This window comes from Apteryx rowi, unplaced genomic scaffold, assembly GCF_003343035.1.
Source record: "Apteryx rowi isolate R43461 unplaced genomic scaffold, aptRow1 scaffold_221, whole genome shotgun sequence".
Lineage (NCBI taxonomy): Eukaryota > Metazoa > Chordata > Aves > Apterygiformes > Apterygidae > Apteryx > Apteryx rowi.
This window is the reverse complement of record NW_020448542.1, coordinates 860922-876628: the sequence shown is the minus strand read 5'-3', so window position 1 is coordinate 876628 and position 15707 is coordinate 860922. Positions and strand designations below refer to the sequence as shown.

At 41.9% G+C, this 15707-nt stretch overlaps 2 protein-coding genes across 48 annotated transcripts in view; both read right to left on the bottom strand.

Moving 5' to 3' along the window:
• The window catches only part of LOC112965689 (CUGBP Elav-like family member 4), a 694998-nt gene that overhangs the window by 440805 nt on the left and 238486 nt on the right, over window positions 1–15707 (bottom strand). The window lies entirely within an intron of this gene.
• Window positions 15195–15707, bottom strand: part of LOC112965688 (POTE ankyrin domain family member B2-like) — a 4321-nt gene continuing 3808 nt past the window's right edge. Inside the window, exon 3 of the mRNA XM_026064890.1 lies at window positions 15195–15266. Within this exon, the coding sequence (XP_025920675.1) occupies window positions 15195–15266 (72 nt within the window). The remainder of the gene's footprint in view (window positions 15267–15707) is intronic.

Genomic DNA, 15707 nt, shown 5'->3' with positions numbered 1-15707 from the left:
AAGTGAATAGCATGGAGCAGATGATCAGTGAATGACTGTTTGCTGTCCCTCCCAGTACAAGAATCAGGGACTATCATATGAAGGTAGCATATAGCGGGTTGAAAATACAGAAAAGGAGTTGATGATTCACACGGTATTTAAACAATCTGTGGAACTCCTTGCCACAAAATACAGCTACTAAAGGTTTGCATGAGTCCAAAAGCTATTAGAGAGAGAGAGAAAAGCCCACCATGGGCTCCTAACTCTGAAGAACTCACCTCAGAAATGCCTGAGCCTCAATTTGCTGACAGAATGTTGTCAGGACCTACCAGTATGTTTTTGCTTGCCTCTTACACCCTTTCTTAAGCACCAGCTTATAACCAGTGTGGGAGAGAAAGCTACTGGAGGAGACGGATTTTTGTTCTGAGTTTGTAAAGCTGTTCTTATAAAAGTTGGGCTTTTACTTAGGTGATTAAATAGGAGACAAAACCTCTAAGTAATCTTGAGAGCTGAACACTAGAGCGATAATGTGGCTGACCCTGTAATTATGGGCACAATCTTGCAAATTGCTTAGGTAAATCCTTCTCTGAGGTATGGTGTATTTCCTCTTGGGCAAGGCAAGACTGGGGAATAGAGTCTTAATTTAGGTACTACATTTCATTAAGACAGCTAAAGGCTTTAGACTATTAGGGCTGGAAAATGTTTTGTTAACAAAACATTTGATTTTACAAGGAAACTGAAGTACCAAAGCAAAAGACTGACAGATTTTGTAATGGTCTTTCAGAACTTTCTGTTCAGATCTTAGATCAGACTGGGAAAAGAAATAATCRTATTCTTGTATGTTCAGCTCTAAAAACTAGAGAATGGTTTTGAGATATGAACCTAGTCATCTATTGCCAGTATAACTTAAATTGATTGAGATCTCCATACCCTGGACTTCCTCCTCTAGAGACCAGGTTGAGACCTTCAACTTGCTCTTATCTTTTGATAACAGCCACTTTTGGTCTCTTCTGCCCTAAGTCAAATGGAGTCCAGTGAACCTGAGGTGAAAGGACCATTTCCAGCCAATCTGATCAATAGCCTAAGTCTGTTTTGCAAAATTGTCAGGGAGATTTACCAGCCACGGCACCAAGTATACTCATACAGACTTTTACTCATGATGTTGATTGTAAAGCTAATGATATTTTATTTATCCACTAAAAAAAGAAAGGGTTCTGTAACTGTCTCAAGCCATGAAGTCCCTGTTGGTATAGGTTCTTCATTCCCCATCACCAATTGCAATTCTCTGGTAAACTGTTGCAACATTATCTGCATGAAGATATAACTAAGAGGCAGAGAAATGGATATACTTGTCTCAGTCGAGGACGGGATCTTACCCATTTTTAGCCATCTGAAAAGGAAGCATTTACTTTAACCTCCTCACACTCCTTCTAGAGTAAACAAGGAGAGGCGCCTCTCCTGGAGGAGATTCATCCCATTCTGAGACAGCTATCTGCAATGGGTGAGAGACAGCGGAGGCATCTCTCTCACTCTTAACTGCAGGAGGAGTCAGAACAGTTAGTTTGTACTACATACATAATTCTAAGCTGTCTAAAATGAGATGATATGACCATTCCATCTCCCAGGAGATAAAGTGGCTGTGATCTTAATTCTTGCTTTTGGCCCCTGTTGGACCCACACTTACAGTAATTTGCTCCTTGTGCCAACATTTATCTTAGTGCAAAGTCAGTGCAAAATCCTACCAAAGCAGAAAGATGGTGTTTGATTTTACTTAGCACCATGAAAATGAGCATATGGAAAACAGTAAAGGATCCACTGTTGCTATCACAGGGGCTGATGCAGAGATGGTAGGGAAGAAGATAACTTTGGTCAAAGCTGGACCCATTGATAACAATCCCAGACAAGCAGAGGAAGGTGCAAGGTCAACCTGTAGATCACTGGAAACTAAACACTTCCAMTCCATTAATTAATTACACAGCTGGAAAGAGGGGACTGTGAAAAAGGTGAACACAATGACATTGCTGACAACGGGAGCCCTCTATTTATCAGTCATAATGAGCTTCCTTCCTCCCCCCTGCATCCTCCCTCCCCCAGTGCTGCAGCTGCACTGCTGTGACAGAGCACTTGGGCTCCCCTCTCTGCTCCCCAGTGAGTCCCCTGCTTGCCAATGTGAAGGTGACTCAGTTATTCATGTCATTTAGGCCTGGGGTATCTCAGTCCATAACCAGGCTGCTTGGAGGGTACACATCACCCCACAAATGAAACACATCTGCCCRCTGTTTCTTTTGGGCTCCTTCGCCCAACAGCTCCTTTTCCTCCCCCTCTTGACATCATGTGCAGTGAGCCCCTCAGCTAGAATAGGAGGGCTGAAGATGAAAGTGCCACCACCTGCTCCAAATACTCAAAGGTAATGAAGTGAGCAGACAAGCAGGTTGAAAAAAGTTCTTTTTCACATGGTACAGAATTAAATCATGGAACTTGTTGCAGGAGATACTGAGGCAACCAACAACAGAAACAATTTCCAAAAGACAATTTAGATAAATGCATTGGTCTAACAATAGATACTAAACATGATGACTTCAGACTGGGAAGTCCTTATCCTTACAACATTAATTTCAGGAGAAATGGGAGGGTATGTGGCAGGAGAAAGACTACTCTGTCCCCAAACACCTACAACTGTTCATCCTTAAAAATGTGATACTAGGCTAGACTGATCTGTGATCATACCCAAATCAGATCTATTCTTAAGCTAACATATTACAAAACAACACCCAAATCATGCAAACTGCAAATTAATGAGAAGAGACTAATGTTTGTTCTGCCACCAAATGGTACCTTCCGGGCTGCCTAGCAGAATACTCCACTATGCGCTACTGCTGCATAATATCCTTACTATACTTGGGGAAACTGAGGCAGAGCTAAATGATGCACCAAAGTAGGAACCCCTACCTTATTCAAGGCAGGAGAACACTTCACTTTTTTAAAAGTGTATGGCTTTTAGGTAACAGTCTCTCTCTCTCTCAGCRCCAGCTTCATTAGATAACTCAGAGTTCATGTTGGAGAGGTGAAGTTTGCAATGCATCAAACAAAACAGTACATTTCTAGGATGGGAGATGCATCTCTTATGAACTGAAGAGTAGAAAGGTGTGAACTTGTCATTTGGGAGAATGGGGCTGGGGTGCAGATGGTACATCCTTAATAGTCTTCCCTCGTTTGCAAGGCTAAGAACAGGAACAATGCCCATTACTGTCTCCTGCTTTACTCCACACTAATGGATGCCTCCAAACTAGCAGAAGTCATTCCCATTAAATTCCTGCATTATCAGGCCATTACTTGACAGGGCAAAGATTAATCGCAAACTTTCCGGGGACCATTTATTCCATTTGCCAATCTATCTCTCCCCGTTATGCTGCTTTGGTTGTGTTGTCAATTTTTCAAGTGCCAAGGAGTTTGGACTGATCCAGTTTTCCGTCCATCCATCTGTCACACACCTGTCAATCTGGTTCGATCTGAATGCGCTGTTTGCTTTGGGAAAGTCAGAGGGGGAGGGGAGGTGGGTGGGATGCTGAATGTTGTAGGAGGCAGAAGGTCCATGTTTGGAAAAAAAAAAYAGAAAAAGGATTAGCAGGTTGTACTATATAGAGAATGGAGGTTTCAGAGAAGCCACAGAGGTAAGGCTGAAAATTTAACATCATAAATTTAACATCTCCCCTGATGCTGCAGGCTGACTCATATTGTTAGTCTGAGAAACTATGAATGGGGTACCTCAAAACACCCGTAGATTTATGGTTATAGTTCATTTTATTGTACTACTTGGTGCAGGGCAGTGTGTGAAATGGATTGAATGTGAGAACAGATCTTTTAAGAAAATAAACTTTTAACTCAGTGGTCTAAGTCATTATTCAACATCTTCAGAGCTTAGCACCAGGAGTGCTCAGGAAATGTAGCAGAGGAAAAGTGAATTGTACAAACACTTGAGAGAGGAGTTAATTACCCATCCTGATTTCCTTTTAATCGGTATGCATTAAGGCAGTGAGTTTGCTCACTGTTAGTTTGGTTTTAAAGAAGCTGACCCTTCCTTCTAAGCTGTTCTACTCCACCACCAGCATATTTGTCCCATGACTAAAAGGTATTCTCACCTCACTGGTAGTTATCACAGAAGATCCTGCTGTTCAGCCCAGTTTAGGAAAAAAACACCCAGTATTTTCTCAGGTGATTCTTACAGATTTGTGATTTGAAAATGGTCCTGGCTCTGAATTACAGTCAGGGTGAATAGTTCCACCTAGGTTCATGAGTGATTTAATTGGACACAGTGGCCCAGATCCCTCCACATAACTTCAGGTATTTAACTAAGATGCTAAAGCTTGGAGTCCAGCCATCCTAAGCTATCACCATAGTCAGCAGAGAAAAAAAAAAAAGGCAATTCAAATATTAAGTGGTTGTATTCCCTCTGGAAATCCCTCCCTTCGTTGTCAGACTGAGGTTATTAGGCACCTAATATAAGTTTTTCAGGTAAGTGTCTAAAGCTAGGAGGACTGGATCTAAACCACAGCTCCAGTCTGCAGTCCACCTTTAGCTCAAATGACCCAAACTTCCAGAAAATAGGAAATCCTAGAGTCCAGTGACTGTAGCATCAGTTGTAATATTCTGGACTCTCTTGGCACTCCAAGTCATTCACTCCTCCTTCACATCAAATTTGCTGGTAAGCACATGGCAATAATTACCTTGCTCCTCCTCTCTCATGATAATTAACCAGACTTTGCAAATAGCTTGACTCCAGTCCAAATTCGTCTTAGTCATACCTTTGTTGGAGCCTTTGTGCTAGAAGACTGGAGGCAGTCCCCTTAACAGGGACAGCTGTGGATCAGCTATTGATTTGGGATCTTTAGCTTGACAAAAAAGTGAGGCCTCAACTTTGCGAAAATGCCAAGCTACTGACAACTCAAAATGAAAGACAACGAAAAATTATAGCTGACAAAAGCCAGGTCCAAAACGTTTCACAACAAGTTTGCAAGAATGACAACATCTGAAATCAGAGGCTCATGGCAGATGCTCTGATTCCCAAGTCGGATGAGCTAGAACATGGAAATTCCCCTCCCTTTACAGAGCCATGGTGTGGTGCCTTCCAGAATTGGGGAGGGGGACAACTGTTTTTTAAGACTTCCTCTTTCCTTATCCTCACACAAGAGTGCAGAAGACAAACTTTGGTTTAAAACACGCCTAATAGTAAATGTTTATGCTTATGAAGATCACTGTAGCATAATTAGCCCTTAACCATCTTTACCTCTTTATTCTCCCCTTCTGTCCATCTTTGGAACTGAAGGTTAAAAATTAGACTAAGTGAACAAGGTTCTCAGACAAGTTTGAAAAATCAGACCTGCCAGCTTCCTCCCATTGCTGCAGAGTGCCAGCTCCACTTTCATCAGCCCACATTAGAGGTTTCTCACCCTCAGTCCATTCAATCAAGAGAAAACAACACAGGCAGATAGAATAGGACAGTTGATCCAGCATCCACAGGGCCAGATTGGAAAAATCCTTCCAGCAAAGCCTCAGTGGAGACAGAAAGAAAGAAAAAATAAAAAAAGATCTTTCTTCATTCCCACTAATAACCCTTCCTCTCACCTTTCATCACCTTTGCATGAAGTATCAGAGAAGGGTGTCTCCACCTGAGCTTTCTTGCATTAGAAAACTTCTGTGTAAAATAGAGAAAAATGCAGGGGATCTTGGAATATTTCAAGCTTGTTAGGAACCTTACAGTGACGCATCACTTGTTGGAATCCAGCTTAAGATGACCAAAAGAGCCCAGAGGTATGTTGAGGTAGCTTATCTGGAAAAAAATGTGACTCAGTTTCTAAGGAAGAGCTCTCAAGTCACCTTTAGTCCAAATGAATCACACCACCTGGCACCCTTTTTTTCACAGCTGCACCAGGAATGTACTGGACAAACCTGAGAAGAAGATTGGATAATCATAATGCTAAAGACAGCCCCTTCTGGATGGGGCTGAAACATCCTGGATGGGGCAGGCTGAAGAAATACAGCACTACTGTCACCTGTGTCAGATCTGCTGTGAGAATACCAGTCTCCAGGACTGATGATCCCACACCATTCATCAGCTAGCACATGCTCAGGTAGGATACTCAGGAAAATGATAGGTTGGACAGTATCAAAATCTTCTTTAGAAATCCCCGCAGCAATACTGTAGGTGTCAAATGCAGGTGACGCCAGCTGCCTCCTGTCATGCCCTCCTTCTCTGCCTCCAGGCTAGGACCATAAAAGATACTGGAAGGAGCTCGCTGAACACACTATCACATCAGGGCTGCCTGTCACTCTATTCTTCTTTTCAACTCTTTCCCCTTTACTCCAACTATGGGTCCCCTCCATCCCTTCTAGCTTTAAGATTTTTTTCAAAAATAAAAGAAACTTCTGATCTCCCCTTAACACCCACTTCTCCCTTCCATTCAGGACTGACATATTGTGCCTCTCAGATTTCTTTTTAAGCCTTTACTTCATTTCCAAGCCAGCTGCTAGCTTTGTTTCTAAAGCAGAATCTTTTCTCCATTTATGCTTCCAAGGTTCTTTTTTTTTTAAAGTATTATTATTTCAGCAGAAATGTCAAAACTTTGCACTTTAAAATAATGCAATAGAGGAAGCTGCACAGTTCTCTGTGCTGAACGGGGGAAAAGACTATGCGAGAACTGTAATATTGATCAGTGATTTAGAACAGGGCAGGACTTTGATTTTTTTATCCCAGTTTTAACAAAAAGATGTAATGGAAAAGCTCTAGAATGCCATACAGCTGAAACAGCAAATGGTACATTACTGCTGTACACACAGGAACATTTAGGGGCAAAAAGTGTGCAGTCACCTACTCTTTTACCCAAAGCAGCCTCAGGGCATGTTTATATTGTTCTGGTAATAATGACATCTAGTGCAACCCAGATTTCTGAGGCACTGGATATTCGCACAACAAATGCCCTAGTATGCAGCAAGACCTAATTTGATTAGGAGGTCAGCTAGAATGCTGGAATAAGTTGATGCAAACTCAAGATATCTGAAGGGATGTGCTATTTAAACTTTCTGGATGCAGTGTTTCAGGCAGTAAGAGACAGCACCTTAAACCATCTCTCAGTTGTACCTCACCATCTCTCCTACTTTGTTTCAGTGACAAGTCAGCGTCATTGACAACAGAGGTCAACAATTGATTGCGTAGGTGCCAAAGATGGCATGGAGCAAGCCAGAAGAGCTGGGAGAAATGTTTTTTTGAAAGGGACATTTGTGAGAGACAGGTGCCTCACACGGAAGCAAGATACTGCTGATCAGCTCTGTGTGTGTTTCAGTGGCAGCGTCTCCTGGCTCCTGTTGGGCTTCTACCTGTACATGTAACCTTTAATTTCAGAAATAAAATACCTTACACTAAGAAAAAAAAAAGAAAAAAAATCAACATGCTGCTATTTAATGGTTGCTGATTCCATGGTTTAATTCATTATTGAAGTTTCACCTTGCTCTGAAACAATTAGAAGTGCTCACGTGATCAGTTACCAAGTCTCAGTTGGGAGGTAACAATTTATGGCTGAGAAGCTGGAGGTGACAACTTCTCAAAGTGCCTTTCAATTGTGTCTCCCCTCAGTTCTCATAAATGTAGTGATACAAATATATATTTAGGAGCAAAGAAGTTAATGAAGAGTGACGGAACTCAGCAAGAAGCACAAAACAATGGTGCATGCTCATGTATCAAAAGGTGCACACCACAATAGCATGAAATAATTGTGTATGTTCTCAGAGAAGAAAAGGACTGATGGAGAGCTCTAAATTAAGTTTGGCTCTCCATTTGAAAAAGTACAATATGAAGTAAACACTTTTGTAAACCGGCCACCACTAGAAATCTACATGAGGTACTGAAGAGAGATGCCCCATGAAAACCAAAAACAGTGAGAAAGGGGTGAGTAACTAACAAGGTAACATGAACACATGCTGCCCCCATCCCGTTACACCTCAGCAGAGTATTAAATATGCTTCAAGATGGCACCAATAACCTTGCCCAGCCGTTCTTGTGTGCTGCACTCCCACTGGGAACATTAGAATAGACTCCAGCAGGGTGGGGACAAGCAAAGGGGGAGCAGGTTGCTAGTCTTCAGCGCTACGCTGTTTATCCTGCTTAGCCATAAAGCAACGTAAATCAAGCATGTCATCCTACCTAATTGCATGTTCATATAGGACTTAATTGGTAATATTCCTGCAACCCAGCTCCTCAACCTTCATGTTGCATTGAGTTCCTCTCAGAGACTAATGAGCTTTATACAACAACAAACATTTAGGTCTGTTGTTCTAATTCATTAACATAATGGGCAATACAATGAGCAGTTATGATAATAAACACTAATAAGAGGTACTAGCGACACTTATTCCTGGCAATGCTGGGGCTGCACAGTGTGTTCTTACAGTGGCAACAGAGCGACACAAAGGGAGTTCCAGGTCCTCTCTCAGTAGCTAGACAGAGCAACCCCACACAGAGGAGTGGCATGCCCTGTCATGCAGGGCTTCCCCAAAACACACGACAGTCGTTGTCCAGTGACTAAAGCATAGGCCTGAATCGTGACAGTTCTTTGGATATGCAACCGTTCCATGACCTTCAGATGTATGGCAAGTCCTGTAAAATTCCTCTGTCCTTCACTTCCACACCTGTCAACTGAAGGTGACAATACTCCATTAATTTTTATCACAGATGATGAGACAAGACCAAAACATCCTAAGTGTACAATGGGCTTTTTTCCAGTTAAAAGTATTTCAGAAAAGAATGCAGAAGACAAGGGAAAAAAAAAAACCCTCCTCAGTTTGTTCCTCCCCGAGGGAAGTTCATAGCAAGGGGTTCATGGGCTATTCTATGGAAAAAGTAACTACACCTATGGTATTTTGTTACTCAGTGAGGGAATTTCATAGCCAAACATATGAGTGGAACTGCCACTATGCATGAGTCACATGCAGTGAAGATAAATATCTGAGACTGTCAACACAGTAGTCATTTCATGCCTTTACAGATACTAACTCCCACCATGGGTAAAGACATTGCCTGTAATAATGGGGAACTTCCTGAAAAGTGTACTACAGCATACTGATAACTTTCAGAACCAAGCCATACACATTACTTTGCTACTTTTTAAACAATGATCTAAACACCTTCTGGTCTCACACTATCTAGCATTTGCAAAATTTGTTAGCCTTCTACTTTTTGGGTTGTGTGAGCAAATGCTTTAATCTAATGAGGATGACATGGACACACTGCAGGTAGCACAGACCTACAGTATCATGCTTTGTTCTTTGTCACATCAAAATAACCACCTTGACTTAACAGATGCACATGCCTGGGAAGCAGGGCATCATTTATCTTTTAACTTGATTGCTAAAAATGGTATCCCATTTACAGGACAGGGTTTTTTTTCCTCTCTTTGTTTATCTATGAATGGAGACCTTTCATTTATATGGTCTTACTCAGGATCTCAGTGATAGACATTGCACTAGCAAAGAAATCTAAGGCTTCAAAAATGTATGATTTTTAAAATTTATTGCCAGATTTTATTACAATGGAAATATATTTTTTCTAACTGAAGTTTACATTGTCATTATGACACTAATTCAGTTATTCCTTATATTTCACCTATCATAATTTAATCTTCTAGTAAAAGAAAAGTCACTTGTTTCCTTAACATGGGCAAAACTGACTAGAGAAGGAGGACATGAATCTGCCACTCTAACAGCATCCTTCATACAGTTAAGGACAGTATTAAAATAAAATATAACATAATAAAACCATGTGGAGCAAATATTCAATATTCCAAAAGCTTGATGAGAAGGCATCATGCAAAAAGTCACCTGACAGTTTAACTTCATATTCCTGAAAAGCTGGATAGTTCTTTGGCACAGTTTAGATCAAAAACGCATGCAGGAGACCAGAGAAAGGTGCAAAACCTTCAGCTGCGGTAAACAAGAAAGCCCTTTCAAACAGGCCACAAATCACCATCAAAGACTTCTGCATGGTGCTGAGCACCTGTGATATGCAATGCACAGTACAAAAACCATCTTGGGCTGCAGGTGTATCATTTTTCTAATTCTGCCATCCCTCACAGACCCTTTGTATGCCAGGATTCTTTACAATGACTCAGACTTTCCACATGCTTCCTGACAGTAAACAGTGTTTCTACACAGGCAATGACTTTATCCATGGTGGGAGTTAATATCTGTAAAGAAATGAAATGACCACTGTGTTGACAGTCTCAGATATTTATCTTCACTGCATGTGACTCATGCATAGTGGCAGTTCCACTCATATGTTTGGCTATGAAATTCCCTCACTGAGTAACAAAATACCACAAGTGCAGTTATTTTTTTCCATAGAATAGCCAATGAACCCCTTGCTCTGAACTTCCCTCGTGAAGGAACAAACTGAGGAGCTTTTTTTTTTCCTCTTACAAGATCAAGTACTACATTCAGAGAAGATGGGGAAGATTATCTCATTTAATCAACCTTAAGTTATCCAGACTTTAAGACTCACTTCTAAGCTAGTCATTTAAGCCAACACTATAATCAATGAAGAGTGATATACACCTCCAAGAAGGCATCTCATCCTATCCTAAAAGTGGTGGTAGCCTAGAAACACAGGCAACACTAAGTTTCTAACTTTAAGACGCCTTAAGAGAATCTACTCTCTTACTGTCTTGTAGGAAGCAACCTCTTCAGGGTAGGAGGTACCTTTTCTTGTAATTTGCACAACACCAAGCACACTATTTGCATAAAAAAACACACACACAAAAAAACCCAAAAGCAAAAACCCCAGCAGCCATTGCTATCAAACCATGTCATCACAGACTTGGAAATTCATTATCTCTTGCACCACTGATTCACAAAATCTGTTCATCTTCCTCACTCGGTCTGTGATCCACAGCAGCCAAAGAGAAGTGAGAGCATGCCACACCTCCACTGGAAGGGTTGTTTTTCCAACTCTCTGTCAATATTTTTTTGCTGACCTGCTGCAGAAGCAGGCCTGTGATTCAAGGAAGGAGCTTATTTTGATTAATGGGGTATGATGATGGAGAAAGACATAGTCATTTGTAACCTGGGAATTCTGAGGGGTACCTCTTTCTCAGGACCAATATTGTTGGTGCCACAAATGTCTGCCATCATACCCTCTCCTCACCAAAAACACACATCATTTTTCTTCCTTTTAGGTCTTGTTCCTTCTCATCCCAGAAGCTGTTACAAATCTCAGTTTTCCCCATCAAGCAAACTCCTAATGGAGTTTGGTTCTGGGGAAGGGGGAGTAGGGAGAGAAGTTGATTGTTTTAGAAATAAAAATTATTTTCTGATTTTTCCATCACAGCCCTTTCTCCTCCACTTGGAAAACATAGGTAGTACTCAAAGAAAATAATATTATTCTCCAAAAAGGAAAAAAGTGAGGACAGGACTCATTGGTGACTTTGAACCCCATCCTTGACAATCTCACCTTCCATTTATCTACAGCTTGACTGTGAAAGATGCATTGGTGGCAGCTCACTTAATGATTTTAGAACTAGTACTGCTGCTGCCCTGAGCCAATTTGCCATTAAACAGCAAAGACTTGGAGCCTTTCCACTGTACAGTCTAACTTCTAGAGTAGAAGAGATAGGATTTGGTTTCTGTGTGATGAAAAGTTGATTCTCACCAGTAAAGATTAGAAATCTTAACAGATTTGCACAATGTTCTGACGTATATGTTAGTGGCATTTGACAATATTCAAAGTGCAATTCATGGCACAGAAAAGGAAAGGTAAGCCCAGCAAACAGGTGTTAGCTGCCATAAAAGCTAGCGAGTGTTACTTATTTAGGAAAGGTGAACCTCAGAGTTACTCCACAGTACAGGCTGTAGTTAGAAATGAATGCTGCCAGACAGACGTATAATAGACACATAAAAATAGCTTAAACCTTCCGATGGGATTTATCAGTTATAATTACAAATGAACTGGGTTAAGATTTATGGTGGGCAGTATGTCGGATTGTTATTAAGGCCCGCTGCTCTCCCCTCACTGCCTCCAAAAAACAAAACAAAAAACACAGTTGTGTTTCCAGAAAGTTAGTGCATTCATTCAGAAATTCTGAAGACCTCTAGATCCCTTAAGTCCAGCAATGGCAAATCTTTTAGGTGCCTCGTGCCAAATTTACTTAATAAAACACTGTAGTGCAGACCAGTTGGTGTCCACCCAGATCTCCATCAGTGCCAGACAAAGCACCAATGCCAACAGTTCTCCATCACTGCTTTTCTGTGATCTTCTGTATCATACAGGCCACAGAATTTCCCCATTATCTCTTTATTAAGTACAGTGACTTTTTAAATTGAAATTTATCTTGTAAAAGAGTCCTCCACTCTTTATTGAAGAAACCAATAGATAGAAAATATGACACTTCCCTTCCAACAGCCAGTCATCCTCACTGTTGAAAAAAATCTCCATTTGTCTGATTTTAGTTTCTGACCTTTGTTTCTTGCTATGTTTTCTCCCTCAGATTGAAGAGTCTTTTATTACCTGGTATTTTCTTCCTTCTGAGGGTTGATCATGTGGTCATGAGCTAAAAAGTCACTACAATGTGTTTCAAGTCATCGCTGAATTGCACAGGTGCCTTCAGATCAGACCTTTTATGTGATGACTGCTGTGCAATAATAGCATGGCTAGCTGGCTGCTATGTCTCAACAGGGTGGTAGTGACTTCCTCCATGGCAAAACATTGTTTGTGATCATGTAATTGTACTCAATTCCTTCCCTCTGTCTCTGTTTCCCCTCCCACTCCTCAGCTGTTTGTGCATTTGGACATGTCGTTCTCCACTTTCTTCTTAAGTTGGACCTCCCTACCACTGTCTTCTCCTCCTCCTCCTCCTTTCCTTGACTGCCTGACTTCTTGCTGCTCCCCAAACCTGCTTTCCTTGCAACACTACCTCCTCAGCTCGCACTGGTGGGGCTGGTGATTCTGTTTCCTTGAGGAGGCAGTGTTATTAAGGACAGCAAAGCTTATTAGCTTGGATTCTGCAACTTTTAATGTCAGTGAGCTACATTTCAACACCAGGAACCACTGATTTAGACTGCAAGCTCTGTGAGACAGGGTCTTTACTCTGTTTATACACAGTAATGACATCTTCTCACTGAATACAGTTCTTATGACTTCTGGGGGTCTAGTAACAATTGTAATAAGTGATTTAAGTGAGGATCTGTGGAAGTAATTAGGAAGCTGTCTCTCCCCCTCACCTATCTGGGACCTCTCTCCACATCATCTCTGTAGCCTTTGATTATCAAAATTGCCAGGATCATTCCTGACTCTGGGAACCTGGATGAATTCAGTCTGTCTCTGCCTCAGTTTCTCATGGGATGAACAATTATAATAGGTCATACTTCAAAGCTAGGGGGACTAAAGTTGCCATGTTTCTCTCATGCTTTTGGATCCTTCAATAAAAAGGTACAGGATAAATGCAGATGTTGCATTATTACAGAATCAGAATACTATACAACCTAATTGTTTTCATTTCACTCAGGTTTCTAACACTAGTGGATTTTTTGCATCTAGGAGTGTATTTTCAAAGACACAAATGAAAGACCAGGAGTGGGCTGGCGCTGAGTTTCATTGGAAGACAGGAAGTCAGCTGCCTTCCATCCCTCTGGAAACCTATTAACTAATATGAACAGACTGGTGAATTAGATAAAAATTTCTGGCAATAAATGAGTGATTCTTCCTTCAGCTGAGAAGGGACAAAGTGATAACACCAGATGCTATAATGCTTTATGAAATGAAACAATTGAATTTCACAAAATCTCTGTCACTGTAATTTAAACGTGACCATGCTAAGATATTCAGTGGCTTACCTACCAATGCAGGACTGAGTTAAGCGTCAGGATACAACACTAACGTCAGGCATCTCTAGAATACTGGTGGTCTTTCCTGAGGAGCTTCTGGCRTGTTGTGACTGAAACTCCCTCAGATGCCCAACCCAGTAACTCATTCTCAACACCAAGCAGAAATTGCCACAGAGCTACTCTAGGTAAAACCTAGGGTCAGAAAGTCACCAAGTTTTCTGAGATATTAAAAGATAAATCTCTGGAACTGTGTTCTTCTAACAGATTCTGGCTCACAGGCTTTATTTATTTTTGAAATYGTAGAACCACAGAATGATTGAGGTTGGAAGAGACCTCTGGAGGTCATCTAGTCCAACTGCCCTGCTCAAGCAGGGCCACCTACAACAGGCCGCCCAGGACCCTGTCCAGGCGTCTTTTGAGACTCCACCACCTCTCTGGGCAACCTGTTCCAGTGCTCTGTCACCCTGACAGTGAAGAAGTTTTTCCATATGCTCAGATGGAACCTCCTGTGTTTCAGTTTGTGCCCACTGCCTCTTGCCTTGTCACTGGACACTACTGAAAAAAGTCTGGCCCCATCCTCTTCACACCCTCCCTTCAGATACTTATACACATTGATAAGATCCCCATCAGCCTTCTCAGGCCCAGCTCTCTCAGCCTTCCCTCATATGAGAGATCCTCCAGTCCCTTCATCATCTTTGTAGCCCTTCGCTGGACTCACTCCAGTAGCTTCACATCTCTCTTGTACTGGGGAGCCCAGAACTGGACATGGTACTCCAGGTGTGGCCTCACCAGGGCTGAGCAGAGGGGRAGGATCACCTCCCTCGACCTGCTGGCAACACTCTTCCTGATGCAGCCCACGATACCATTGGCCTTCTTGGCCACAAGGGCACACTGCTGGCTCGTGGTCAACTTGTGGTTCACCAAGACTCCCAGGTCCTTCTCTGCAAGGCTGCTTTCCAGCAGGTCGGCCCCCAGCCTGTACTCTCTAGGAGCAGGACTCTGCACTTCCCTTTACTGAACTTCAGGAGGTTCCCCTCTGCCCATCTCTTCAGCCTTTCCAGGTCCCTTTCAATGGCAGCACAGCCCTCAGGTGTATCAGCCACTCCTCCCAGTTTGGTATCATCAGCAAACTTGCTGACGTGCACTCTGCCCCTTCATCCAAGGACTAAATTTTGAACTAAATTTTTAAATAAAAAAAAAAAMCAAACGCCCAGAATATTTTCAGTTAAATACAGCATATGATTATCTCTACACCACTGTTGTACTCCTACGACAATGGTGGCAATGGCTGCTTTTCCTCACTGCCTGGTAATGCAAGTCCCTCAGTTATTAGGTAGAAGGCACATTTTTTTTTAGTCTTCATTCATCTCAGCATAACCACTCTTAGCTTTCTGGAACGGAGACTTCTTCTGTTCTAGCATCTTCTGATCAGTAACAACTTTTATAGACACAAAATGACAAATACAGCTCTTCCATAATGGYGCGTAACTCCCCAAGATAAGTCAAGCTGCTTGTGTTACTGATGCARAGGTCCCACAGTACTGCCCTTCACCAGGGTTACAGTTGCCACAGCATCRGCCACTAGCAGTCACAAAGACCTTGGCTATTCTGTTGCAGCAGCTTCAGATCACTCTTTCTAGTGATAAGGATTTCTCGCATCTGCACYGTGGGATGGGAAACCATTGGCARACTATGCAAACAAAATAATTTCGCACAGACACTCCCTAGTCCTTTTATTCAAATCAAATCATAACATTTTTGGTCAGAACACTGTGGTACTCTTGTATTGCCCTGGCAACTGGGTCCTGGTCTACGTTTTCTGAAGATCCTTCAGGAGATGCCCAGGGAGAAGCTCCAACAGATCC